This window comes from Ambystoma mexicanum, chromosome 14 (genome assembly GCF_040938575.1).
Source record: "Ambystoma mexicanum isolate Mex_15411 chromosome 14, UKY_AmexF1_1, whole genome shotgun sequence".
NCBI lineage: Eukaryota > Metazoa > Chordata > Amphibia > Caudata > Ambystomatidae > Ambystoma > Ambystoma mexicanum.
Genome location: NC_090940.1, coordinates 160,255,870 through 160,282,340, shown reverse-complemented (window position 1 = coordinate 160,282,340; position 26,471 = coordinate 160,255,870). Strand labels below are relative to the sequence as shown.

Below are 26,471 nucleotides of genomic sequence, written 5' to 3'. Positions count from 1 at the left end.
GTACACGCATGCAACATGCAACAAATGACGACGAAGTATATAAAATAAAAGAATGCATGCAAATCTACATGGAATAGACCTTGTGCTTTCACTTAACTCTTTGCTGGCTATTTACTAACATCTCCCAAACCAGGGGGGACGGGACGTGTCTGAGGAACTGACCACTTCTCGCTTTAAGGTCGTAGAGATCCAATGGCCTGCTTCCCTCTACTAAGAATTTCAAAAGTTGCCAAAAGCTGTAATGGGACCTTTTGGTGACACAAACCGCAATTAAGACAGTTGTCAAAATCATACAAGTATTGGATTTGCCATTTATATAGCGCCTTTTACCATTATTATAGTCTCAATGCACTTGTGGAGGGAACGCCCTCGGGGACCAAAGTTCAAAAAGCTTGAGGTCACGGAGTAAGATTGCAATGACTGTATGCATTTGGCTAAATAGGGCTTAGTGGAGCGGACCAGGCTCCGGTAAGCAAACTCTCCTTGCACCAGAACAGCGCAGATGAGAATTAGAGCCTGGACGGGTACAGAGCTGCGTCCTGAAAAAGCCTGGCATGTCCCAAAGCTTGTGAAGGAAGAGATTGAAAGAAGAGCTAACATCCGGTTTGAGTTCCAGGCCGAGGCCGCAGATTCTCACAAGGGGTGCCACCCTCAGCGACCCGGCCATGATAGATAGCCCACCCAGCCACGTTTTCCAAAGCAACAGTCTCACATTGTTTGAAGAGTGCAGGGACGAAGGTTTTGAATACACCCTAACCACTGGCATGGATTGCTCTGGACAAACCTCCAGACAATCTCAGCCTGCCATGCCAGTGCAGAAGCGAGAATACCCAATGCAAATGAGGCGTATTCCCATGCCAAGAGCAGCAGTCCAACACAAACTGTGATGGGGCATCCATTCTGCACGAGACCACAAGCGACGCCAGACACGTTTCAGCCTCCCTGGGCGTCATCAGGGAGGTGCAGCTTGGGTCAACAGCCGCGGCAAGCTCAGGGCTCACGTATGTAACGCTGCAGAGTTGACCTCCAACTCAGTGCACAAAAAAATTAAGAAAAGAACGAAAAATGTGAAAACTATTAAAGCCGTCAATGTTAAAACCTTCCACCGGAAATGTGAGAGAACAAATGGACATTTCCATAGAGGCATGTGTGGCTTAGCTGAAAGGGCCTTTTCTACGCTCATAGTAATGTATGCAAATAGTTGTTGTGTAAGGCGCTTTGGATAAAAGCGCTATGTACATATCAAGTTATTAATGCTCTGAAAAGAATGAAAGAAAGGAAATTGACAGGGTTTAGAGTAAAAAAAGTCTCCACCACAGACAAAAAGACTCAAGCGCAACCTGCTGAATTTCTGATCTATATAAGTAGCTTCCAAACCTAGTGGTCCCATTTAATTGTGTAATCAATGATCTTCTTTAATACTTGTATGTTTTCTGTGCCTCATCGAGGCTAGTGCCTTTTCCGTTATGATATGGCATTTATAACGTGCCTACACACAAGTGTTTCAAGGCGCGCATGGCAGCGCATTAAACCATTTTTGGGTGAGCGTCATCAGCAGGGCCCCGCTACTAATGAAATGACTTACCTGATGCCCATTAGTGCGTGTGTGTTTGGCTCCTCTGCTAATATTTAACAATTACACAGACACAGCAAGAGTGTCCAAGGCTGGCATCTGGAGATGCTCAACTGCCACCAGCACTCTTCTGAATGTATGCTTCATTCCATTTATTTATATAGCGCCCAGACCCAGAGGTATCACAGCACTTGTACAGTGAAGTGGTTAGACAAATAGTTTGCAGAGTAGAGTTTTTTGAAGGCGAGGTAGGATGGTTCATTTCCGATGTGCCCCGGGAGGGTGTTCCACTGGGTGGGAGCGGCGACGCAGAAACTAGACCAACCATTCCCCACACACCCCCACCCTCCAGACAAGAGGATCCACCCAAAGAAAAACATGAAGCCGATATTTCGTTAAACACTAGCATTGGTGCCAAAATTACCCGTGGCACATTATATGTAAGCCTGTGCGACAGCAGCCTAGTAGAGGCAGGACTGCCCGCCTCATGCGACGGAGACTTGCATCAAACACTCACTCTCACACCACGGTTTCACCTACATGTTGCCTCAATCAAGTCTGGACCTCTTCGATTGAAAGACCTTGCGGCAGAAAAGTGGACCACTGGCCCTCCACGACCCAAGACCGAGCCAAAGATGTTTCTGCAACAGAAGAAAGGCAATTAGAAGGCAGACAATTAAGAACAGAACATTATATTCCTTCTGCCGCCAGGTGAGGAAGGATAGCTCAGGGGCAACGCGTTTAGCTTGGATCCCGATCCCACGCTAAGAAACCACTCTATGATGTTACGCGTGTTATAAAAGAACAATTATAATTAGAAAAGATTTTAAAACTGGTCAGTGAATGTTTTGCTGCTGACGAACTGCACTTGCAGCAACAATACGAAATTTCATGGCACCTCCCCACTCACTTGTCACTTAGTCAGGTGGTTTAATGGGCAAATTGATGAGTGGGTAATCCGAGTTCTAGGCTTTGCTTTTCTACTGCCTGTAACACTGTGTGACCCTGGCCACATCGCTGCATCTCGCTGCGTCGCATTCCCATACCTTGCAAAAGGGGAGGGCTCAGAGAATGGGGAAACAACAAGCGCTATCTAAGCTACTGGACACGCACATGGACTTTACAGGCTGCCCATACCACGAAAGAGGTTAGAATTGGAAGAATTGGCATTTATCCAGGAGCAAGTGACATGTTTACCCCAGGCCACAATATGTGCTTTTTGTACAGCCCATGTGCAGTTTTGTGACTCCTTAGGAGCGCTTTTGGGGGGGGGGGGGGACTGTCCAGCAACATCCAAAGCAAGTGGTTCCCGGATGAGGTGGAAATGGACCTACATAACGATATGAAATCTCTCAAATCAATTGCTTGAAAGAACAAGCATTGGCAATGCCAACAGTTTGGGCTTTTGTGCAGGCAGGGGAAAGGCACTTCCCAGGCACAGCTGCAGATTGTTATTGGTATGGTATGTATTGAGAACGGACCTGGCTACGAGAAGCAAAAGAGCACTTCACAGAGGAGTACAACACTACAAATACACAACAGAGCCCTTTGCAGGAGGTAACAACAGAACAGATATACAGCGTGGGGTAGGATACAGAGGGGCACAGAGGAGGGGTACAGCTGTACTGAGTGGCAGGGAGGAGAGGGGTGGATAGCATCTGGCAAGCCAGGTGGCATGGGGGGCATAGTGGTATTAACTGGCCATTGATGGGAGCAGGTGTAAAATGGCGCGAGTACCTGAGCATCTAATAGCAGTGCCTAGCAAATGCCCAATACTGATACACAAGCCAAAACTGTTGGCTTTGCCAATGCTTGTTTTTAACAGGACTTCAGTGAAAGACATGCAGTTTATAATTCGAATGGCTGAAGGCAGACCCTGCTAAGACATTTTTATTACATCAGTAGCAGGTTTACAAAGGCAAGGAAGTCATTAACTCTCAGAAGACTGCTTTACAAAAAACACTGGCAGGCACTTGAGTGCAAAGTTTGATGGTAAATCTTGAATAAACCGAGCTCAAAAGTTCCCATAAGGAGGTGTTTTGGGCGGGGTACGGCAATAACTGTATGGAAATGGCCATGGGAAGTCAATGGGTGGGCACATAACCAAACAACCCCTCCAAGCTTTGTGTCCCGCCTCATGTGCCAATCCTCCCCATCTGTACTCTAATGCCATAGTTTCGGCTTCTAGCCCAAACTTAAAAGGGTAGGTTTGCACACCTTTAAGGAAGTCGATAAAGTCAACATTAGTGCAAAGCAATAAGCGGTGAGAGGTTGACAGTGGGGAGAGAGGTTGACAGTGGGGAGAGAGGTTCACAGTGGGGAGAGAGGTTCACAGTGCTGAGTCATGGAAGAGCAATGTTTTTGTTGATGCATTTCATCACCATTTATTTTACCGCAAATGTATAGATGGGGGTTTGGGTAAGGTATATAGAAGGTGTGGTGGGAAGATGGACTAAGGGAATGCGGGGGGCCTCCCCCTGATTTTTGCAGTAAGAAAATGGTAAAATCAACTAAAAACAATTTCGGCTAAATGCAATTTCGGCTAAAGAGAAACGAGGAATCTTCATAGATCCCGGAGAGGTTGCTAGTTTTCTGAGGAGTTTGACCCACTGACGTGGCAGAAGTGAAACAGTTGTGATGGTGGTTGTGCAGTGGCAGAAGTGAAACAGTTGTGATGCTGCTTGTGCAGTGGCAGAAGTGAAACAGTTGTGAAGCTGGTTGTGCAGTGGCAGAAGTGAAACAGTTGTGATGCTGGTTGTGTAGTGGGGACAACCAAGAAGAGAACTGACTCGGGCCAGCAACTCACTGCACACATGCATGTAAACGCAGCTGCTACTGACCCACCAATCAGAAGCCCCTTTCATACCACGCTATTATTTTGCCAGAATAAAAGGTCCACTTTTCTGGAGAGCAAGTGCATGATTCGACAACCTATCCTTACCCAAAGCGAGTCTCTTTTCTTCTCTTTCGAAGGAAAATGAGTGCCACAGCAACAACAGTAACAAGGGCCGTGAGGATGCCCAAGACCAGGGGCACCCAGGACATGCCACTGTTCTGCTGCCCCTGCCTTCCTAGATACAAAATGAAGACCTGTTAGGGCGCTGCAGCAGATAGCGCGTAGTTCCTGAGCAAAAACAATAGGAATATTGCACATCAGTAAAGTTTTTTTTTAAATAAAACAGGCGAAATCCCTTCTGCAGCACTCTGATGCTTGGTATCCGTGCATTAAAAAGGGTTTTAATGAAAGTTTCTTTTCTAAACAACCTTGCTGTCATGGGGTGGTAACTTTCTCCCGGCCCACCAGAGCAGACGATGCTCCTCATCAGTTCATGCATGGATGGATTACTTACCAGTATTATTCATTATTCCTCATCCTTCTATTGCTCGCCACAGTACTTACTTGTGAGGTCACCCACCTCCACTCAGGAACCCCACTTCTCCTTTAATTGCTTTCTCCTTGCCCTGCCACTGTTTCCTGTGGGTATCACTTACTGGCATGCCTCCGTTAATTCAGACTCCTTTGGCCCATTCTGTCCAAGTCGGGCAGGCCAGGTGGGACACAAGTACTCTGATGAGGAAGAGTAAGACTAGGAGTAAGAAATCCACGCATGACCCCCACCACGTCCATCCTCATCACGGTACTTACTTGTGAGGTATACCGACTCGGAAATGATGGGCCCAAAGAACCACTCCAACCACAGATGCTTTGCACACTTCAGTGTATCCCGGTACTCCGAACAGCACGAGCCGCCTGTTTATGCAAAAGTCATTGGTAGAGTATAACGGAGGTAGTTGGATCCCCCCAGGCAGCGGCCATGGATAGACACCCCTTGAGCTACCGCCCAGGAAGCAGCCAGTACCCTAGTTGATCACTCCTTCAACCGAGGCGGAGAGTTGGACCCAGACAACTCAAATGGAATAGTGATGGCCAGCGACTAACTATCGGCACCATGGCAGACGCCCCCCATATGCCAAAAATAGGTCATCTGATATCTGAAAGGAGCTTCATCTTTCCAGGCAAACCGGGGCGGCCCTCCTTCCATCTAGTGGACTCCATTCCTCTTCCTCTGGGGAGGACCATCCCCCTAACCAGTGAAATTTTATATGACCTTGGGAAGACAAAGCCGATTCACCCCTAAATAATGAGGGCATCTGCGTGAACCACTATGAAGGGATTTGCCCCAACCTTCCAGCAGTCGAGATGACCACCCAAGACCACCATCTGCACGGACCTCGAGAGCCATTAAAGAAACTGCAAGGTCCTGCGGAGGGAATCCAGACTCAACAGACCTAGAGAGGGAAACATGCTTCAACAGGGAAGTTACCAGGATCTGATCACCTGAATCCTACTCCTTAAATGCTCCATCAGCTGCCCATTGGGCTTCTTAGGGTAGAGACTCATAATCCTCCCTCCCCCAAGGACAACTCTTCCTGAGGGAACTGGGAGACTGGAACAGGTCTCAGGATGGCCAAGGACCCATTCCTCTCGCACCCGCCCAGGAAGTACCCCAGAGCCGGTCATAAATACTCGTGGTTGACTGCCTCATATTATTCCAGACGGCATGAGCCAATTCGTGGAACAGACCCCAGAGCTAAACCCTTTCACTCAACCTTCCAGGTCCCCACACCACCATCCTTGGACCGAGCATTCCATGGCCCTGTTTTATCGGATACGGAAGTCACGGAACAAGAAATTCTGACGCCACTGCAAGTTTCTGGAGAAGGGAAAAACCAGCTTCTGCTGGGCCAAAACAGAGCCACCAGAATGAGTTCTACCCCCGACACCACCTGGATCTTCATACCCCAGGTGGGAATGAGGGCAAGGGGTGAAAATGCCTCTAACAAACCCTTCAGCCATCGTATGGCCAGTGAATATGCTCTTCAGGCTTCCTAGCTAGAGAACCTTAAACAAGACCCGAGCGGTTCTGCTCATTGTGGGGAGGCAAAGAGATCCTGAGAAAACACTTCCTGCCAGAGTTCCCACTGTGCAGAGGCAATACTCTGCGTAGCGCGATGTAAGAGCCCCTTATTGTGCACTCCTTTGATGACAGCAGGTTCACCTCAGGCCAGTGCCTTGGGGCTCTTGCCAACAGTCACAGGGCTATGTGTGTGTGGATGCAGTATACAGCAGTAGAATTCTATGTCGAAAGCAATACCTTTTCCACCTGGAGATGCGGAGAGAAGACAGGAGCGCCGGAGCTACTGCAGACAGTTACCTCCAGTTGAAGGAATTGGCTTCCTCCTAAGGAGTCCGTTCCTCCCGTTGAGTCTGACTTCCAATTACTGTCCCCCTCAAACGGACTTGTTGGTGTCTGCAGTAAGAATGGGTGTTAAGGAAGGGATGGCTGAAAGAACGCCCCTATACGCGATTTCCCAGTGGAAGCCACTATTGTAGATTGAACCTCAGAGTGTGGGGATCAACATCAAGGTGTCCTGGGATTCCTCCTTCCAGAGCTTGTAGAGCTTTGTCAACAATGGTATTGTATGTAGGCAAGCTGAAGGAACCAGAAAGAACACCCCAGGCCATGTGCCCCTCAACCCGCAAGCCTCTCTCATGGTCCCATGTGTGGTGGCTAGAAGGTATCTCCCAGCTCTTTCATCTGAAACAATGCCTCAATTATTGGACTCCTGCGAGGGAAGAAAATGGGGCTTCAGCATGCGGCTAAAACCCAATGACTCTTGCCCTTGCACATGTTGCCCACCATTTACCATGATGGAACTTCGATCAACCATTCATCTGGGTAAGGGAGCACCTGTAGTGACACTACTATGGTTACACATTGGAGTAAATGCCCACCCCCTCCTGGGCACCTTCCTGATTGCCCTCTTCTGGAGAACTTCCTGGGCAACATGGCATCCCTCTTGGAAACATCCTCCTAGCAAAAGGGTATATAGATGGTGCCCAAGGGAGTGGAGTAGAGCAAGTCTATATTCTGTGTGGAGTTCTAGTCTCCTTTAACCCGTTGCAGGTCAAGTCAGACATAACTTTAACCCGAGAGCTGAATCTTCATGCAAGGCCTTGGAAAGAGTCTTCAGCGCCCCTCAGAACAGTCTCCACAGACTTGGGGATCAATTTCTCTTCTCTGTTCAGGGGATTCAAATGTAGCTATAAATCGGGGAACAGCCATTTTCCTCAGGTTCCCTTCTTTGCCTCTCCCCTTCATCTTTTTAGTGTATGCTTAAAGAGAGGAGGGGGCGCCCTGGTGACTTCTATTGCAGCCATTGAATTAAAACTGAAGCAACCGTTTCTTTGTCCAGGAATGTTCTCTTAATTTCCTTCCAGGGAACACTAGGTGCTTGTTGGTAGAGGACCATGGAGGAGACTGGTGGGATGAAGTGGGTGTTTTCTCCTTTTGACCCCTTCCAGTCTTGACACTCTTTCTAAATCACACAAGCAGCCTTTTGTTAAGGAACTGCGAGCTTGGAGAAGTCCTCAGACACCTATATTTCCTTGTTTCTCTGTGTGTTTACCCATATCTTCATCACCTGGAACATATACCTGCTCTTCCCTAGAGGTTATACAGCTGAGGGAGAGTGGCTTGTATTTCCTGGAATGCCGCGCTCAAAGCTTTGCTACCATGGCAATGTACACAGCTGCCCTGGTAACCCTCTGAACTCGGATCAGGGCGCTTCTCTCTCACCCTTCACTGATCCCTCCCATCACCCTGGCTTGGTTCCCACTGCCCGGGGCTTTGGTGCAGCAGACTAGCGTTTCACCTCCTTGACGATGAACCAGGTTGCCCTAGACCGGGCTAGAGGGTTCGCTTTGGGAGCTGAGCAGCGGCACGCCCCGGTGCCGCCCTGCTCGGCGGTGTCCCCGCATCCAGCAGGGGCAGCAGGAAGCAGGTCCACAGTGGCGAGGTCCCCTGAGCTCAGCAGGGAGGCCGTTACCAAGGAGCACTCTACGTTGCCCTTCCAAGCCCCACAGGGAGGGGGAGAAGAGAAGGAAAAACGTTTCATTGCTCGGTCCCTGACAAACGAAAGGTACATTTTAACTAACGCATGCTGGAAAGTGAAGGGTTTGCACCCTTAGGAGCCATGGGTGGGGCAAGGAGACAATATTAAAATACTGAAAAGAAAAGGGTTACTGAGTGGAGGTGGGTGACCTCACAAGGGTTCCGTGGGATAATGTTGCCGTAAAACTGACCCCTAAAATACTTTCCCCAAAAATACTAGGAGGGGTATAATTCTATATTATTACCACCAATCCTAGAATATTTGGGGAAAGTGTTTGATTGTCTGCAGGGTGCATTTTTAATGCAATGTCGCCACCTGGCGGCCATTTTCACAGCAATATTATCACCAGATACCCTCACAAGTAAGTACTGAGACGAGGAAGTGGGACGTGGTGCTAATCATCAGGGCCCAAGTAAAAACATAGGGATGTCACGATTCCTCAGTGCATTTCTTGATGGAAAATGGCAGTTGCGTTGAACGGACTCACCAGCCTCATGTCCAGGAGACATGAGTAGAGGTTCACTCCATGGCCCACATCCAGCAGAGTTCAAGATGCACACTCGCGCAGTGAAGTCCTTTTGGGAATCCCAGGCGGTCAGGTTGGCTATTGTTCCTTGAACTAGCATTTCTCCCTGGTAATGGAGAAAGGCGTCACACAAAGGATAACAGGTCTACCAAAGGCAAACCAATACTTACATAGCAGTAACTTTGGTTTGTAAACATCACTTACAAGTTCTCCTCCTATGAATATAGTACCTCTAGGTTTCGCAGTTCTAATCACTTTGTTTTACCGCTCCCCCCGTAATCCCCTGCTTTTCCCATCCAGTAGCTCCCCGGACAAAATACTCCCTTCATAGGAGCATCTTAGGGTTATGCATGCATGGCTCCACCCACAGTTAATTGACAACCTTGTGCACTGGACACTCCTGCCAATTCATGGACTCTACATCTGCCAACTATCACTTTTTTGTAACATAAGACTCCTATGCTTTGGACACTTCCGCCAGCTATCACCGAACATTGGGGTTATGCCTGCATGGGTGCGCCCAGTTTATGTAAATTGCGGTAATTCTGACAATCTACTGACTCTACCTCTACCAACTATCACTAACATGCACTCTTGCAGCTCCCACCAGATCATCTTGCAATTGTTCACGCCTGTATAGACAATGCCCCATCCTGCCCGCTGGCACATGCAAACAAAATCTCATGCGTGATAATTGTCCCTTATGTTATCGCTTCCTACATATTAGGACTACTTTCCGCGAGTGCCCCCTTCCTCATATTATATGGGTTATGACGCACTCACAGAATGCACAATCTTGCCTCTTAGCCTCAAGTTATATGATGCTAGTGTGGAAGCTCGTGTACACGGGCCAAAGGGGAGGTTTACATTAACACAGTAGGACCACTATATGTCCTAAGGCAACTGCTCCCTCTAGTGGTGAGAACAGGCAAAGCTATATGAATTGGCAGTGTCTCTATGTATCCTAAGGCAACAGCTTCCTCTAGTGGTGACACCAGGCAAAACTATGCCAACTGGCAGTGCCTCTATGTATCCTAGGGCAACAGCTTCCTCTACCGGTGACAACAGGTTTAGCTATAACTGCATCGGACAAACATACATCTGGCCTTTTATTATATTGTTCGATGTCCGCTCCTTGGGTTTACGTCCATTGACTAAACAGAATCTGGCAAAATCAATGAATAAAAAAAATAAATGATGTTGGCCCAAAGAGAAGAGATGGGTGAAGCAGGGGGTAACATGCAAATGTATATATTGCGAATAGGGGAGGGTAATGGGGTAGAAATGCAGTGGGCGAAGCCCTCAAGAAAGCAAAGAAAATGGGCAACTCCGTTCCAAGACTTTTTTTTATTTTTTAAAACATTGGTAAAAATACATCTGCCTGAATGCAGTATTTGACAAAAGACAGATCCCTGTGTCTTTTGATTCGAATAACTCATCTGATTTATTTGTGATATCTGTTATCAACAAGGGGACCTAGATTCCATCTAATCTCTTTGAGCCATTTGCTTAATTCTGTGATTGCGTTTATGCTTATTCAGCACTTCGACACCTGCGTGGGCCGTGTCCATGCTTCATAATTTAAATAAAATGTGTGTGTATGAGCACACATGTATAGGTAACACAAACACATGCATGCACACACACACCCACACACATTGTGCCGCGGTTGTGTTACACTAACCGGAAAGTGTAGAGAAGTGTTTTCATCTAACTTTTGACCTTGTCCATTTAAATTTACCAAAGATGACAAGAAGCCTATGTGGCTATATCCAAACATACAGGTGTCGCATTTGGTGAAGTTTTATGAACGTCTTAATGTATGCAACAAATGTGTAAAAATTGGAGTTTGCTGCATTTACTTTTACAATGATCTACAAAAAATCAGGGTGCGGGCGCATATCTCAAAAGTGTTCACTTCGATTTCTGGCAGACATTTAGCACTTAGTGGAAACTGGAACACACTTAAAATATTTTAAAAATCACTTTTTTTAAAACTAAAAAAATCTGTCTATAATCAGACCTGCAGAGCATGACCAGAGTGCTAACATATAGACGTTTGCAGACTGAGCAAGCATACACAAAGCACAGAATAACCAATAACACAATTAGAATTAATGTAAGCAAAATAAGCACAGGCAATACTTCCAAACTCTGTCTACAAACATACAAACCCCCAACCCGCAACACAGACACACACCAACTAAATGAAACCTAAACTCACACTTCAGTACTCGCTTTAAATATTAAGTAGCTTACATCAATGATCAAGGTAAAGTGAGTAATGTGGAGGAGTGGTGCAGTGTGAGTTACGGTTTTATTTTTAGTGTGAGGGACTCTGGTTGTAATAGGAAAAGACCACCTTTTGATTGAGGAATTGCACATTAACATTGACACTCGCAAGTTTCTTTTTATATGTAATGACTGCAAGTTTATTCTAAACGTGTATATATATATATATATATATATATATATATATATATATATATATATATATATATGGGATACATTACTCACCGTAATCGTATTTCTGATGCTTGTATCTGCTTAGATTCACATGCTGTGCATAGGCCGACATCTAGTGGAAGCTGCGGAGTATTACAGTTTGTTTTTCGAAAGTCGAAAATGGGCGTCGACACAGGCGTGCCAGTAATACTATCCCTAGTGTGACGTCCACTGTACCCAAGATCCCTCACGCGTGTAGGATCCTCAGATTGTATTTTTTCTGACATGAGGAAGCATGAGGAGTAGCGTGAGTACAGATAATCCAAGCAGATAGACAGAAAGGTAAGACTACAAGCAATCATGCGCCTTCTCTCGGAGGGGAGGAAGGGTGGGTCGCATGTGAATCTAAGCAGATACAAGCATCAGAAATACGATTACGGTGAGTAATGTATCCCTTCTGAGGCTTGTGGAATCTGCTTAGATCACATGCTGTGCATAGATTAGCGAGCAGTACCAGAAGAAGGAGGTGGGATGTGAGAAGGGTCATGAGCAAACAGGTGTCTTAGAACCGCTTGTCCCACTTGTGTATCTGTCTTGGAATGAGTGTCAATGCAGTAATGCTGAGTAAAAGTGTGAATAGAGCTCCAAGTAGCCGCTTTGCAAATGGTGTCGAGGGGAACATTTGCAATGAAAGCCAGAGTGGCACCAATGCCTCTAGTAGAGTGGGCCCTTGGCGTAAAAGGCAGAGTCTTTTCAGAAAGAGAGTAACACAGCTGTATACAGTTGATAATCCACTTAGAGATAGCGCCCTTAGAGACGCGATCCCCCTCTCTGCCTGTAGCTACGGAGACAAACAGTTGATCTGTTTTCCTTAGCGGTCTGGTTTTATTTACATAGTATAGGACCGCCCTACGCACATCTAGGGTGTGTAGTTTCACCTCAGCCGAGCTTTGCGGGTTCTGGAAGAAAGTCGGAAGCTCGATGGACTGGTTTACATGGAACTTGGATATGAATTTAGGAGAGAACCTAGGGTGTGTGCGTAAAACCAGTTTGTCCTTGTGGATAGTAAAGAAAGGATCCTGCACTGACAGAGCCTGAATTTCACTGACCCTTCTTATGGAGGTAATGGCTACTAAGAAGGCCGTTTTATAAGTCAGGTGTTTGAGACTACTTTTATGCATGGGTTCGAATGGGGGTCCCATGAGCTTAGCTAGCACCACGTTGAGGTCCCATCCTGGCGGTGGGTTCGAAATAGGAGGGTGAAGTCTCTTTACTCCTTCCATGAAGGCTTTAACCACTGGTACTTTCCACCACGAGACCTTGTTATGGGATGTGGTGTAAGCCGAGAGGGCTGCCAGGTGTACTTTCAGCGAGTTAAAAACCAACCCTGCATCCAGCAGGTGGAGCATGTATGTCACAACGTTGGAAGGAGTGCAATCAACCGGGTTGATTTGTTTATTCTGGCACCAGATAACGAATCTTTTCCACTTATCAAAGTAACAGTGCCTTGTATTTGGTTTCCTGGACTCCTTTAGAATGTCCATACACCTTTGTGGTAATTTGAGATGTCCAAACTCTATGACTTCAGGAGCCATGCTGCTAGGTTCATAGAGTTGGGTTCCTGATGCACTGTTTGACCCTGTTGCTGGGACAGTAGGTTGTACCAGGCTGGGAGTCTGATGGGTTCGCACACCGCCATCCTGCGTAGGTGTGGAAACCATGGTTGTCTCGCCCACATGGGAGTAACTAGGATGAGCGTCATCGATTCCTTGTTCATCTTGTACACCACCTTCCTGATGAGAGGAGTTGGTGGAAAAGCGTACGCAAACATCCCCGACCAGTTCATCCACAGGGCATTCCCTTGGGAGTCCGGCTGGGGGAACCTGGATGCAAATCCTGGGCATTGTTTGTTTTCGCTTGTGGCGAATAGGTCTATAGTGGGGAAACCCCACTGAGAGAAGAGATCTTCTACTACGTCTCTGTGAAGGACCCATTCGTGTTCTTCTGGGAGGGAGTCTCTGCTTAGAGCATCCGCTAGGGAATTGAGCTCCCCTGGAACATGTTGCGATGACAGGAAGATGTTCCGTCTGAGTGCCCATATCCATATTTTCTGGGCAAGCTTGGACAGATTTGGCGAACGAGTCCCCCCTTGCTTGTTCAGATAGAACATGGCTGTCGTGCTGTCCGTCCTGATCTGCACCGACAAGTTCAGTAGATGGGGCTCGAATGCCCTTAGCGCTCGGAATACTGCCAGAAGCTCTAGCATATTGATGTGGTTCTTGGCTACTGAGTGAGACCAGAGACCCTGAGCTGTGTGGTGGAGATGGTGAGCTCCCCACCCAGTCAGGCATGCATCTGTAGTCACCACGGCTTGTACTTCGGGATCGTAGAAGGGTTTCCCCTTTGCGAGATTCTCTCTTGTCCACCAGTGTAGGCTTTGTACGAGTGTTGGCGAAATGACCACTAGATCGTCCCAATGACCACTTGCCTGAGACCACTGTTTCGCCAACCATTCCTGCATGGGACGCATGCGCAGACGCGTGTGGGGGACCAGGTAAATGCATGACGCCATCATGCCCAGTAACCGCATAGCTTTGCGTACTGTTATCTGTTGACCTGACTGATAATGCGGAATTTGCAGAAGTATATTCCGAATTCTCTCTTCCGAAGGGAAGGTCAATCCTTTCTGAGTATCTAGGATAGCTCCTAGAAACTGTTTTGAGGTGCTTGGCACCAGACTTGACTTTTTCTCGTTGATGGAGAAGCCTAATTCGTGGAGGAGGTCGATAGTCCTCTGAATGTTTGACCTGCAAATTCCTGGGGTTTCCCCCGTTATGAGCCAGTCGTCCAGATAAGGGTACACCGGGATTGCTTCCCTGCGTAGGTGTGCAGCCGCCACCGCCAGTACCTTGGTGAATACCCTTGGTGCTGAAGCTATCCCGAAGGGCAGTACCTTGAATTGGTAGTGGCGACTGTCCACCTTGAAGCGCAAGTACTTTCTGTGCGCTGGGAGCATGGAAATATGAAAATAAGCATCTTTCATATCCAAGGTTGCCATGTAATCCCCCTTTTTTAGGAGGGGGATTACCTCTTGTAGCGTGGTCATACGGAATTTTTGGGGCTTGACATACTTGTTGGCAGGCCGTAAGTCCAATACTGGGCGCATTGTCAAATCTTTCTTTGGCACAAGGAAGTAAGTTGAATAGATACCCTTGTTTACCTGGTGTCCTGGGACGAGTTCTATCGCGTCCTTTTCTAGCAGAATGGCGATCTCCTCGAGAAGGATCTTTTGATGCTCTAGGGAGTGCACTCTTTGTCGTGGAGGATGATTCCGGGGACGCTGCAGTAGTTCTATACAATATCCTGCGGATACTGTTGACAGCACCCATCTGTCTGAGGTGATCCCTTCCCAAGCCTGGGTGAAGGTGGAAATGCGTCCCCCTACTGGGGTTGCGTGGCAAGGGACCCTGAACTGAGCGTCACTGTTTTGGTGGAGGCGTGCCACCTCCCTTGTTGGGGCTGCCTCTGCCTCTTCCACGACCTCTCTTGTTACCCCTGCCGTAACTTTGGGTAGACTGCTGGTTGTTATTCCATTGTGTACCCTGTCCCTGGGCATAGTTGCCTCTTTGTGAATTTTGGCCGCGTGGGCGACGAAAATTATTGTTCCCCCTCTGGTTAGGGGGTTTGTTGGTAAGCTGGCCAAGGGATTTGAGAGTCTCATATTCATCTTTGGCATTTTTAAGTGCGTCTTCGACCGCTTTCCCAAACAATAGGTCGGGTTCCACTGGCTTGTCTATTAAAGAAGCCTGGGTTTCTGTCTTGAATCCCGACTGCCGTAACCATGCATGTCTCTTGATAACAGTACCTTCTGCTATCAATCTCCCTGCGTTGTCAGCGGCGTCGAAAGTTGCTTTTAAAATGCAACCAGACACGGCTCTCCCCTCTGCTGAGATCCGAGCCAGCTGGCCCTTTAACGGTTCTGGAGCAGAGGCAATGAGCGCCGCGACTTCTTCCCATTGATGGCAATTGTAACTAGCCAACAGGGTGGTGGAATTCGCAATCCTTGCTTGGTAGGCGGACGTTGAGGCTACCTTTCTGCCAAACCCGTAAAGTTTTTTGCTCTCCTTATCGGGAGGGGCTTCTGATGAAGATAAGGGCGTGCCAGCCCTTTTTCTAGTGTTGGTTACCACTAGGGAATCTGGTTTAAGATGTCCCCTTATATACAGAGGGTCAGACTGGGCTGCCCGGAAAATCTTTTCAATTCTGGGGTTGACAGCTCTGGTGAGGTTAGGATTCACCAGGGAAGGATCTATTCTTCGTTGGATGGATTTGAGGATAGGGATGGTCTGAGCGACCGGTCTTCTCTCTCCTACAAACTCCTCCGCGAAGTCCCTTTCCTCCTGTACACCGTGGGTGTCGATGTGGAAGTGTTCCGCTGCTCGAGCGAGAACCTCGTTGAGGAGGGGCTGGTTATCAACTGGAGAATCAGTAACTGGGGCTTCGCTTTGTACTGGGGAATCTACTCTGTAAATTTCCTGCTCATCTTCTCCCTCCTCCAGGTCCTCATCCTCTGCATAGTAATCTGTCCCGGTTTGTTCTTCCATAATTTCAAACTCCTGGTCCTCTTCAGGGAAAACTTGTCCCTGGTAACTGGGGAGTGGAGTAGAATATGGAGTGGAGTAAGGCTGAACCTCGAAGGGTTCAGGTCTTTCGACCCGGGGCTTTTTACTTAGCGGGATAGGATCGGAGGAGCCTGAGGGTGTGGCCCCTTGAGGGTTATATGAAAGAAAGTGTTCTGGGTTCTTATCATAAAAATCAGCCAAGGAAGACATCCTAGACATAACCCTGTCTATGTCTTCACTGGACCATTCCCTGGAACAGGGTATTACTTTAGCAGGTGATGATTTATGGGACTTTTCAAGGGTAGACTTGTGTTTACTTGTCTGCCTAGGGTGAGAGGATGGCTTTACAGGGGTGGAAGGCTGTGCTTTCCGCTGTTTCCCCCCCTCCCCGTGCGTGGAAAAGTGTTTTCCCTGTCCCTTGGAGGCCCCAGAGACTTTCGACGCCTGGCGCCGAGGGTCTGGAGAGGTATCTGTGTGCTTCGGGCGTGGGGCCTCACTGGTGTTAACCGCGGTCTCGGTATCTTGGAGCGCGGCCTGGGGGTGGAAGTCGTCTTCGTCTCCCGACGATCGAACTTCCGTTAATGTGTGTAGCGAGGCACTCTTGGCAAGAGTGGATGATTGCCTTGCGTCGTGAGGTGATCTCGATCGAGAGCGCCCAGAGGACACCGAGTCGGACCGTTCTTTTTGTGCCTCTTTCCGGGAAGTCGACTTCGTCGAGGTCCGGTTGGTCTTAGTGTGTTTAGTGTGTGTTAGGTGTGTAGCGCTTGCGTCGCCGGGGGTCTTCCCCATAGCCGCCCTGCCGGACGACCTTCCGAGGTCGGGGACCTGCGCTCGCCGGCTGTCTTTCGACGCCATAATGCCCTCGCCGTCCGAAAGTACGGCGTCGCTGCCATCGCTGAAGGCGCCCTCCGCTGCCATGGCCTCCTGCCTGGCGTGGTGGGCCCAACGCTTTGTCGAACGGTCCTTAAGTGTCTTAGGTTTAAACCTACTACACGCTCTGCAGTTCGCTTCGGGGTGATCCCTCGGCAAGCAGAGATTGCACGTGGCGTGCCTGTCGACCCAAGGGTATTTGCGATTGCACTTGGGGCAGAATTGAAAAGGGGTACCCTCCATACGCACCTTAAGGCAGCGGGCTGCTAAGTGTAGGAATATATAAAATGTAACTATATATCAAGAGTGAAGAGTATGTACCACCCCCCACTCTCCCTACTTGTAAGGGCCGAGGCCAGCGGCCTACTAGGCCCGGGCCGAGGCCAGCGGCCTTCCGAGGCCCAGATCCGTCGTGCAGCAGTCGACGGTCGATGACTTCTCCAGCCGTCGTCGAGGTTGAGGGTCGACGTTGGGGTGGGGAAGGGAATGAATAAGAATTATAATTATAATAACAGCAAAAGTATGGCTAAGGCCAGGGAACTCCGCAAGATGCTTCCGACCAGTATGGCGGAAAAAAACAATCTGAGGATCCTACACGCGTGAGGGATCTTGGGTACAGTGGACGTCACACTAGGGATAGTATTACTGGCACGCCTGTGTCGACGCCCATTTTCGACTTTCGAAAAACAAACTGTAATACTCCGCAGCTTCCACTAGATGTCGGCCTATGCACAGCATGTGATCTAAGCAGATTCCACAAGCCTCAGAAATATATATATATATATATAAAAAATGAACACTACTCAGTAGTAGTCTTTCTGGGGCTTGTATCCATTTAGAGGTGGGTCCGGAGTATTAAAAATTGTTTTTCCCCCTTTGACAAATTGACGTCTTCCCTGCAGGAGTACAAGGATCAGTAGAAGCTAAAGCACCCTCTCAGTCCTCACACTTATGCAAACCAAGAGCCAACACAATCATAAAGGTAAAACAGGCACAGTCAAGAGATATACCTCCTTCCTCTTTTGTGGTAACGTTGGCTGTGTGAATGTTAGACTCTTAAAGGCATGGTCCGGTAAAACATTTGATTTAAAAAATAGATAGGCAACATAAAAAAAAATACTAGCATTCTCTTTTTTAAAACTTCCTAAGTCAAATTCTGAGCTATTCAAGCTCACAATTCGCAAAGCAAGCACATGGGCGCATCCATTTTGTGAAATGGATGCCCTCCTGTGCTGGCTTTTGCTTTTGCGGCACTAATGAAGGAAAAGCCAGCCAGCTGTAGTAAACAAAAGCTACCGCTGGGTGGCTTTCCCTTCATTAGTGCTGCACGCGGAGGACGGGGACCAGAGACCAGAGCAGGAAAGGTCCTTGGTACCGCTGTGGCTGGCAGAGAGGCAGTCTTGCTTCAGCAGCAGGTCACTTCTTAGGTTGCTGTGATTCGCACCCCAAGGACAAGGTGGGTCCTTTTTCTCGGGGCTCCCAAACACAAGGGGAGGCTGCACACAACTTGCTCCTCCAACACAGTGAGGTCCTTGGTATTGCTGTGGCCGGCAGAGAGGCAGGTCCTGTTGCAGCAGAAGATCACCCCCAATGGTTCCTGGGGATGGTTAGGGGACAGAGCTGGTTTCTGCCTTAGACCACCTGCCTCCACCTCACAACTGGAGGAATTTAGAGAGGGCAGCTCTTTCAGAAGGGTCCGATGAAATATTCAGGATGGCTCAGGATGACTCCATATGATTCAAAGAAGTGCTGCCTGTCTTCTTCGTGCTGATAGATGTTATCCATCAGTGGTGATGTTTGGATACCTAGGCTTGAGCCTCATTACTCCATCTTCTCGGGTTGAGTATGTAGTTGTGGGTTTGTATTCTTCTTGGTCTGTGTGGTCTTGTCACAGTAGGGCTGGTTTCACAGGGTCTTTGCTGTTATGGGCCGCGGGTAGCGGTCAAAAGGGTTTGCAGTGGTGGCAGTGAGTCTTCTGATCAGACAGTTCAGGTTCTGATCCAGTCCTTGGCAGAGGTTCTTACTCAGCTTCAATAGATGTCTGTCCAACATCTCTATGTCCAGGTTTCTGTAAAGATCAGCTATGCTTGGAAATCCAGATGATATCTGCAGGGCCTTGTTCTCGACTTTCTGAAGACTCTTACGGTGTTGCTCATGGCAGGTCATCGATGCTGGGGAGGCATACGTCAGGGTAAGTCTGATGGTCGCCTTGTAGGTATGATGATAGCCTTGTAGACATGGATCTTTTTGCAGAGGGGCATGGACTTGGTCTTCAGGAGTGGTTACAGCGCTGCCATCTTTCCTGTTGCCTTCTGCTGAGTATTCTAGATATGGCTTCCCCAGTTGAGTTTGCTGTCCAGGGTCACACCGAGGTAGACCCCCTCTTTTATAGCCTGCTTTAGGGGTCCAATCCCTACTCTTGAAATGAGTAGACTTGCCCATATGATATCACACCTAAAGTGCTTTTCTCTAGAGGAAGTGGAGAGGACAGTAAAAAGAGAGGCAGAGAGAAAGAAAAACATGGAACCCTCCGAAAACTGTGCAGACCTCTCTCTAGATACCCTGGCTCTGCCCCCTCTGCTTCTCCATAGGAAGAACAGCCTTTAGAAATTCAGCACCCTGGTGTGAGGCTACTCCCTATGAATGGGTGTGCTCCTTTGATGCCTAGGCCCAGGGCAGCTGCCTGCTCTGCGGCTGTCCCTGGCAGAGGGTGTTACCTGCCCTTACAAAGAATCTGATCAGCAGATTTCCCTTTCAGAGTTGGAATGACTGCCTCATTTTATTAATTTAATAAAAATAAAAAAAAGCCACTTCTCCTTTGTGTGTGTGTTGGGAGGAGGTGGAAGACAGGTAAAGGCTGCAGGGGCACTTTCGAGTTATTTTTGGGAAAGGGCCGGGTTGAGGAGAAGATCTAGCCAGTGCAGATGGGATGAGAATAGGGGGATATCTGGCCGCAAGAAACAGATGCGTCATGCAGTAGCACTGATCGTGAACACGTGCTCACAAGGGATTATTTTCAAAAAGAGAAGGGTCAAGTTCTTTTGACAACAAACAGATCTCCTCAACGGGGGTTACAGAGTACCTCTGGTGGCTGACAATGAAAAAGAGGCCTTTGATTACCCTGTTGTTCTAACCTCTTGTGCAGTAATAATGAGCCGACAGTGGAACTGTGGCTATCACTGTTGGGCAGGGCTTGCTACTCGATAACCAGCAGGCGGAGTGGGCTGCTAGTGGGGGTCTTCTTGGCGTACTAGGGCTGCCTGCAGTAAAGAGGTTCCTTATAATGGTTTCCCAGGAGTGTGGGTGTTTGTGTATGAGGGGCGAGGAGAGGCCGGACGGAGACAGTTGGACAAGAAAGGCTAAGGGTGATCTTGAGGTGGGCTGGAGGGGGCAGGGCTCTGGATGGCCATAGGAGTTATTTTTCTCCATTTCCTTCCTCTGCCTTCAAAATGATTACCTCAGTTATTGTCGCTGTGGCGTGGGAAGGTTAGATGCCATATGGGATATCACAGAAATTGTAAGGGCTGGGGTAAATGTTTGCATAATGACTCCCATCTAATTCCAGGCATCACACTGAGGCTGCAACAATGCGGTGCCCTCCATTTTGTTTTGTGGGGAAAGATTCATGTTTCTGGTGTATGCCTGGGCCTCCAGTGTGCCAGTGGCGTGTCTATACTCATTTGACTGGGGTGGCCCGTGGGGCATTGACTTGTGCAGGGGTGGCATGAAGTATGGGTGCACACACACACATAATGATCATAGTTTAGGATAATGGGGTGGCCAATCAGAGTCCAAGGGTAGCACATGCCACCGCAGGGCACACCCTGGACACGCCACTGGCCAGGGCATGTCACAAAGGCCTGCATTTGGTCCCCACATTACATCCTACTGTTCACGAACAGTGCTTTACTGTCAGAACATCAGATTGGGTCCAGACAGACATTTCCGTGTGCCTACCGAGATCTCTTCCATTCAGCCAATCAGTTAAGGTCGTTTTCACCCACCCCTATCTTTTCGAATAGTTTTTTAAATGATGGGCTTGTAAGTGTTTGCGGACTGAACACTCAGCATATCTGACTTCTTTTTCATGTTACACAAAAACAAAAAACGATTTAAATTTGGCTCGAACACTAACCAATAATCCAGGTTTGATGTCAACCCGTCTAGTGGTTTATGCTGTAGCTGTCAGCAACATTTTCTATGGAACTTTAACCCCTTAAGTGACAGGCTATTATGCAAGTCTATGCAAAAAGGACGAGCATACTCGTCCTTTGCACTTCAGGGTAAAATGCAACATTTAGGAACCCTCTTATAGGTTTTACTGTCCTTAATGGCTGAGCACGACACTTTGCCAAGAAATAACTATTGTGAGGGAGGAGGGGGGCACAGAAATATTTTCTTTATAGAACGTTTCATGACATATCGTCTAATAGCACCAAAGTTGTTCCTGAAATCTGCTGTGCCTATGGAAGAAAGTGCTTAACCATATCTACAAAGAGGAACTGCGCTTCCTCGACAATGGACCGATTCTAATTCCTCTTACATTCAGTGGTCGAAGTGCATGAAAAGAAGAAGTAGTGGAATTAGGTTTCTACTGGCCTGCTGCTGCAATCCACAAACCCCATCGACACGCCCCCTCGCACGCACAATACAAACCTCTCAAACAAATGCACCTGCTGTTTAAGGGAACGTTCAGTGAAGTGCAAGTTTCAACTTCTTCTTACACTTATTTTAAAACGAAACCATTCCAGAATGAAAATAAACATCTAGGCACAGTAAAAAAAGGTTTAAAAAACATTTTAAAAGTAGAGGAGCACCGCTCCCAACCACTCCCACCCACTGCTTACATTGAGAGAAATGAGTTTCGAGGAGAGAAAAAAATTGGCCAATTCCAAGTTTAAGGTTATGGCTTCACCTCCTAATAAACACAACTGAGTTGTATGTAATGACTATGAAAGTGGGAAACAAAGAACAATTGTAGAAGCAGGAACAGCAAGGAAATCGAGCAGGCAAAACAAAACGAGAAAGAAGTAAATCGCTATGTTTACCCATCACTCGTCTCTGCAGCAACGTGCCTCCATTGTCTGTATTGAACCAGTTTTCCTTTTGGGTTGGGTCGTAGCTGTTTGGTTTGCAACGCACCAGCACACACTCCTCCTAAACAGTATAGCCTGCCTCGGCCCCGAGTCAAAGGCGGTATACCTGTCGAGCTGTGCTCGTTTCACCTTCATGATTGGGATCACTGCTGGTTAAGTAGTAGTGTGGGTCTGAATAGGCATTGTATTCACTACTCATCCCGGTACTTCTGCAGAGCAGTAGACATTTCGTCACATTTACACCATTTGCCAGCTGTTGGCATATTAGGGCAGCCCCTTGCAAATGCAGAGCCCGCACCTACACAAAAAGTTTTGCGTATGTGTCAAATAACGTTAACTACAGCATATTGATGGACGAAAACAGATTATCGAAAATCTGCTCTGGAATGCGAAAATGGGTTGGCTTCCCAACATCTGATATATATTTATCATGTTCTATTTTATCATCCATAAAGCGGTCCTCTCCACCTTTGCACTTTTCTGAGGTGGCTTATTTTTTAACAGACCACACTGCTTGTTTCGGGTTTTGTCCCTTGGCGGCTGCCAGATTACCTGAGTTACGTTGTCCTGAGTCCACTGCAACCTGTATCCCAGGAGGCCGTCCTCATCTGGCGCTGGGGCTTCCTCCTCCCACTCCAACACCAGTATGGAATCCGCGTGGATCACGTGAAGGTTCTTCGGGGCAATGCTTGGCACTGGGGGAGAAGCAAACAGTTCTGGGAGGTCACAAACATTGTAGCAACACAGAGCTGGACTCTTTAAATCAACCAGATGGAAACCTCCAGCTAAAAGGACCAAGAAGGATGGGAATAATCTGTACTGCAATTCATTGCATGCAAATCGGTCTCCTACACATTCAGGGTGGATATCCTGAAAAATTGACTAGCTGTTACTCCCCGGTGGATCAAAACCTCAGATACATGAGTAATACTACTAATGGAACAGAGCTCCAGAGACACCCAGGAAACCGTGTCCCCGAAGCAAATTGTGTTGAATGAAAAGGGATACATGCAATAAAGTGAGCTAGCATGTGGTGCAAAGCAAGGCTGCTAGCAATTTATTATGTAATCATCAGTGGTACTTTGACAGAGGCTACAGGCAAGTAACCGTCCAATGAAACAGGGCTGAACCCGAAACCCATGGTCCTTACAAAGCCAATCGGCATCTTGCCCATCCAGTACCATAATACTTTAATGGTATTACTAAATAAAATAAACCACTATTGTCAAAGCTCACAAGAATCAATGTTATCATGCATTTGGTGAATTTTATTTTATACTAGCACAAAGTACCCGTACTTCGCACAGGTTCTGTAGACAGACATGTTAACACTCATCAATTGTTGAAACTCAATGATCCTGTAGGTCGCTGTTCCGATTGGCTTATCACTTCATGTGCTTTGCACACTAAAGTAAACTGCACTGAGCTGAGAATGGGTGTGTGTGGCTGGCTGACATACCCCAGAGCAGACGTGGAGGGGAGATGAGTTGCATGTAGCAGCATACTGGGACCTTCTCTGCGTACTCCCCACCTATCGCCTCATCCTGGCACGGTGCAGTGCAAATATACCTCGGAACCGGTGCATCCTAGAGCCTGGAAACGTAATCTTTGGGGGCATGAAACATAGTTTTAGAGGCTCTTGTTTTGTTCCTCGCATTGAGACACTTAGAATGAGCTTTGCCCGGCCCTTCTACGACCACATAGAATTTTCCCCGATTTCAGGCAACCAGCTCATGTGTGAAGGGGCTGAAATCCAGGGGTGGGGTGTCCAAATGTCATGGAGCACGTAATATCCAGAGGGCCCTAATATCTTTCTATGCAAAATGTCATGCGTATTGGTGGAACGGTGTGGAATTGTATAAGGAACAAACTAACAGATGTACTACTTTCTATAGAAATTCAGAGGGGTAGTGTTTTATCTCCTTTTTCCAAACCTATGACTAAACTCTCAGCGTCTGCTCAGTGCCAATCCTCCTGGATGGTTCTGGGCCTTTGGCTGTGCTACGTGGTGACATGCCACTAGGTATTATGTTGCTTGCTCTCCTGTCGCACCGTTGTCACCCAAGAGAATGTGCATTCTCTGACAGGAGTGGGCAAGGATTAAGCAGGTCTCTGTGTGGCCCACATGCTTTCAATGTTGACTAGCCTTATGATACCATCTCTGCGAAATGATCATCAAATTGCATAGGTGCACTACAAGAACCCTAAATAAATAAGTAGGTGCTTCAAGCCCGCCAAAGAAAACAGAAATGGACCCTTCAATGCCAAACAGATCTATCTTCTAACGCCTGCCCAAGAGGATAGTCTATGAAAAAATATGACCCACCCCATGTCCTCGGCTGTGCAGTTGCTTCCCTGTAGCCATTACCCACTGCACAAACCCTGTGATGGGAGAAGCAGTTCAGGATCCAGACTAGTTAGACAGGTTGCAGGAGGCTTAATGGAGCAGACTCCCTGCCCCAAATCAAGTAATGGAGGTGCCAGCTGGGTTAAACACACCCCTCCGCCAAACATTACCCCAATTGAGGGTGGAAAAGGTTGGGGATAGGTAGAAAAAGGTCAGGGCGGCACAGCCTGCCTTCCCAACGGATACCTCCCCATATCCAGCCACACCATATGCATGTTTCGAGTAGACAAATCCAACTTGTGTACGAGAGCGATATAAATAAAATATCATTTCATTTCAACTTGTAATGATGGGAGTGTGTGAGTGTATGGGAGCACGTCGGAGTGTATGGGGACGTATAGGATAGGGGTTTATGGGGGAGTCAGAAAGCATATGTGGGTGTCGCACAATAGGTTGGTACGCCCCCTGCTTAAAAAACCTACACTAGACCCCAACGTGCTGACTAATTATCTTACGATCACAACAGTTCCCTTCCTACTAAAAATATTAGACAAAGTAGCCTATGTACAAATCCAGAAATACCTAAAAATGCATAATCTTCTTGGCCTTCACCAATCAGGCTTCCGTCCAGGCCATAGCACAGAAACAGCCCTATTGGACCTTAAAATCTGAATGGATCAAATCAGAGACAGAGGCCACCTCGCTGTCCTTCTCCTACTCTACCTCTCGGCGGCATTTAATTTAGTGAATCACAGCTTATGCCGGCACTTAGGTAACGAAGCCCACTTCTCTGACAACGCCACAAGTTGAATTGAATCATTCCTTTCCATTAGTTCTATGACAGTCTTCTCCCCCACGGCTGCAGCACGCCCCATTCCATTCACATGCAGAGTCCCAAAAGGATCCTGTGTCTCTCCAACCTTGTACAGCACATTTACAAAGCCTCTCTTCGATTGATTAGATAAAATGGCCGTCACATACACAAATTATGCTGACAATACTCAAGTACTATTGTCAATCACTGGGGACTATGACAGATTCCAAAGTCCTCAATTTCATCTACCTCGCCACCCGAGCATGGATGGCTCAACATTAAGTCTGTCTTGATGACGATAAAACAGATTCTGATCATAGGCAGTCCCTCCAGGTTCCTGAACCTCCCACCATCCTACAAATCATTTGACACTGATGGCAACAGTATCAAGGTAGGCAAACAAGTCAAAACACTAGGGTTATACCTGGACTCATCACTCACCCTTACACGACAAGTTAATGCTATTACATCGGCCTCAGCATATACTGACAAACCTATCACTGCATGCAGACCCTACCTAACTTTGCCGACAGCTTTGATCCTTTCTAGGATCGACTATTGAACTGCCATCTTCGCAGGCTCCTCATCAAAAAACATCAAGAACTCCAGATCGTCCAAAACAATGCAATCAGTGCAGCACTCGGCATCCCTAAATCAAACCATATAACCACAATCAGAAGAAACATTCACTGGCTACCACTAAGAGACCGTATTAAATTCAAAATACTTTCACTTACACACAAATGTCTATCGAACACCGCACGGCGCTACCTCTCAAACCTAATTTACAAAGTACAGTCAGGTAGACCAACCCGGTCGGCCTACTTGTGGCAATTGACCACGCAACGATACAAAATACAAAAAGCAGGAATATCTAGCTTCCCTGTCATGGCAGCCAATTACTGGAATGCCATACCTTCAGAAATAAGGACAGACCCCCTCACTATGGTCCTTCCGTAGAAAACTCCAAACGTTTCTTTTTAACTAAGATTTTAAGAATCATCCAAACTCTACCAATGAGCTCTACATTGCCTACACTGTCTATTTTCCGCGGACAAGGTTTCCATAGCGGAACCAATTAATTGTCTAGTGTCCGCAGACAAATTTGCATAGTGGAACTAGGAAATGCACTCTGTACATGCAAGAATGTAATGATATTGCGTAAATCTGAAATTTAACTGTAATCAATGTGATCACTGGTGGCAATGTAACGGAATACGT

At 47.5% G+C, this 26,471-nt stretch overlaps 1 protein-coding gene across 2 annotated transcripts in view; it reads right to left on the bottom strand.

Annotated features, from left to right (window-relative positions):
- Window positions 1–26,471, bottom strand: part of TYRO3 (TYRO3 protein tyrosine kinase) — a 721,378-nt gene that overhangs the window by 200,406 nt on the left and 494,501 nt on the right. For both annotated transcript variants that reach the window (XM_069638795.1, XM_069638796.1), the window contains 4 exons: window positions 22,642–22,784; window positions 9,018–9,162; window positions 4,515–4,644; window positions 2,114–2,214 (listed from right to left, as the gene is read on the bottom strand). In XM_069638795.1, the coding sequence (XP_069494896.1) occupies window positions 2,114–2,214; window positions 4,515–4,644; window positions 9,018–9,162; window positions 22,642–22,784 (519 nt within the window). The remainder of the gene's footprint in view (window positions 1–2,113; window positions 2,215–4,514; window positions 4,645–9,017; window positions 9,163–22,641; window positions 22,785–26,471) is intronic.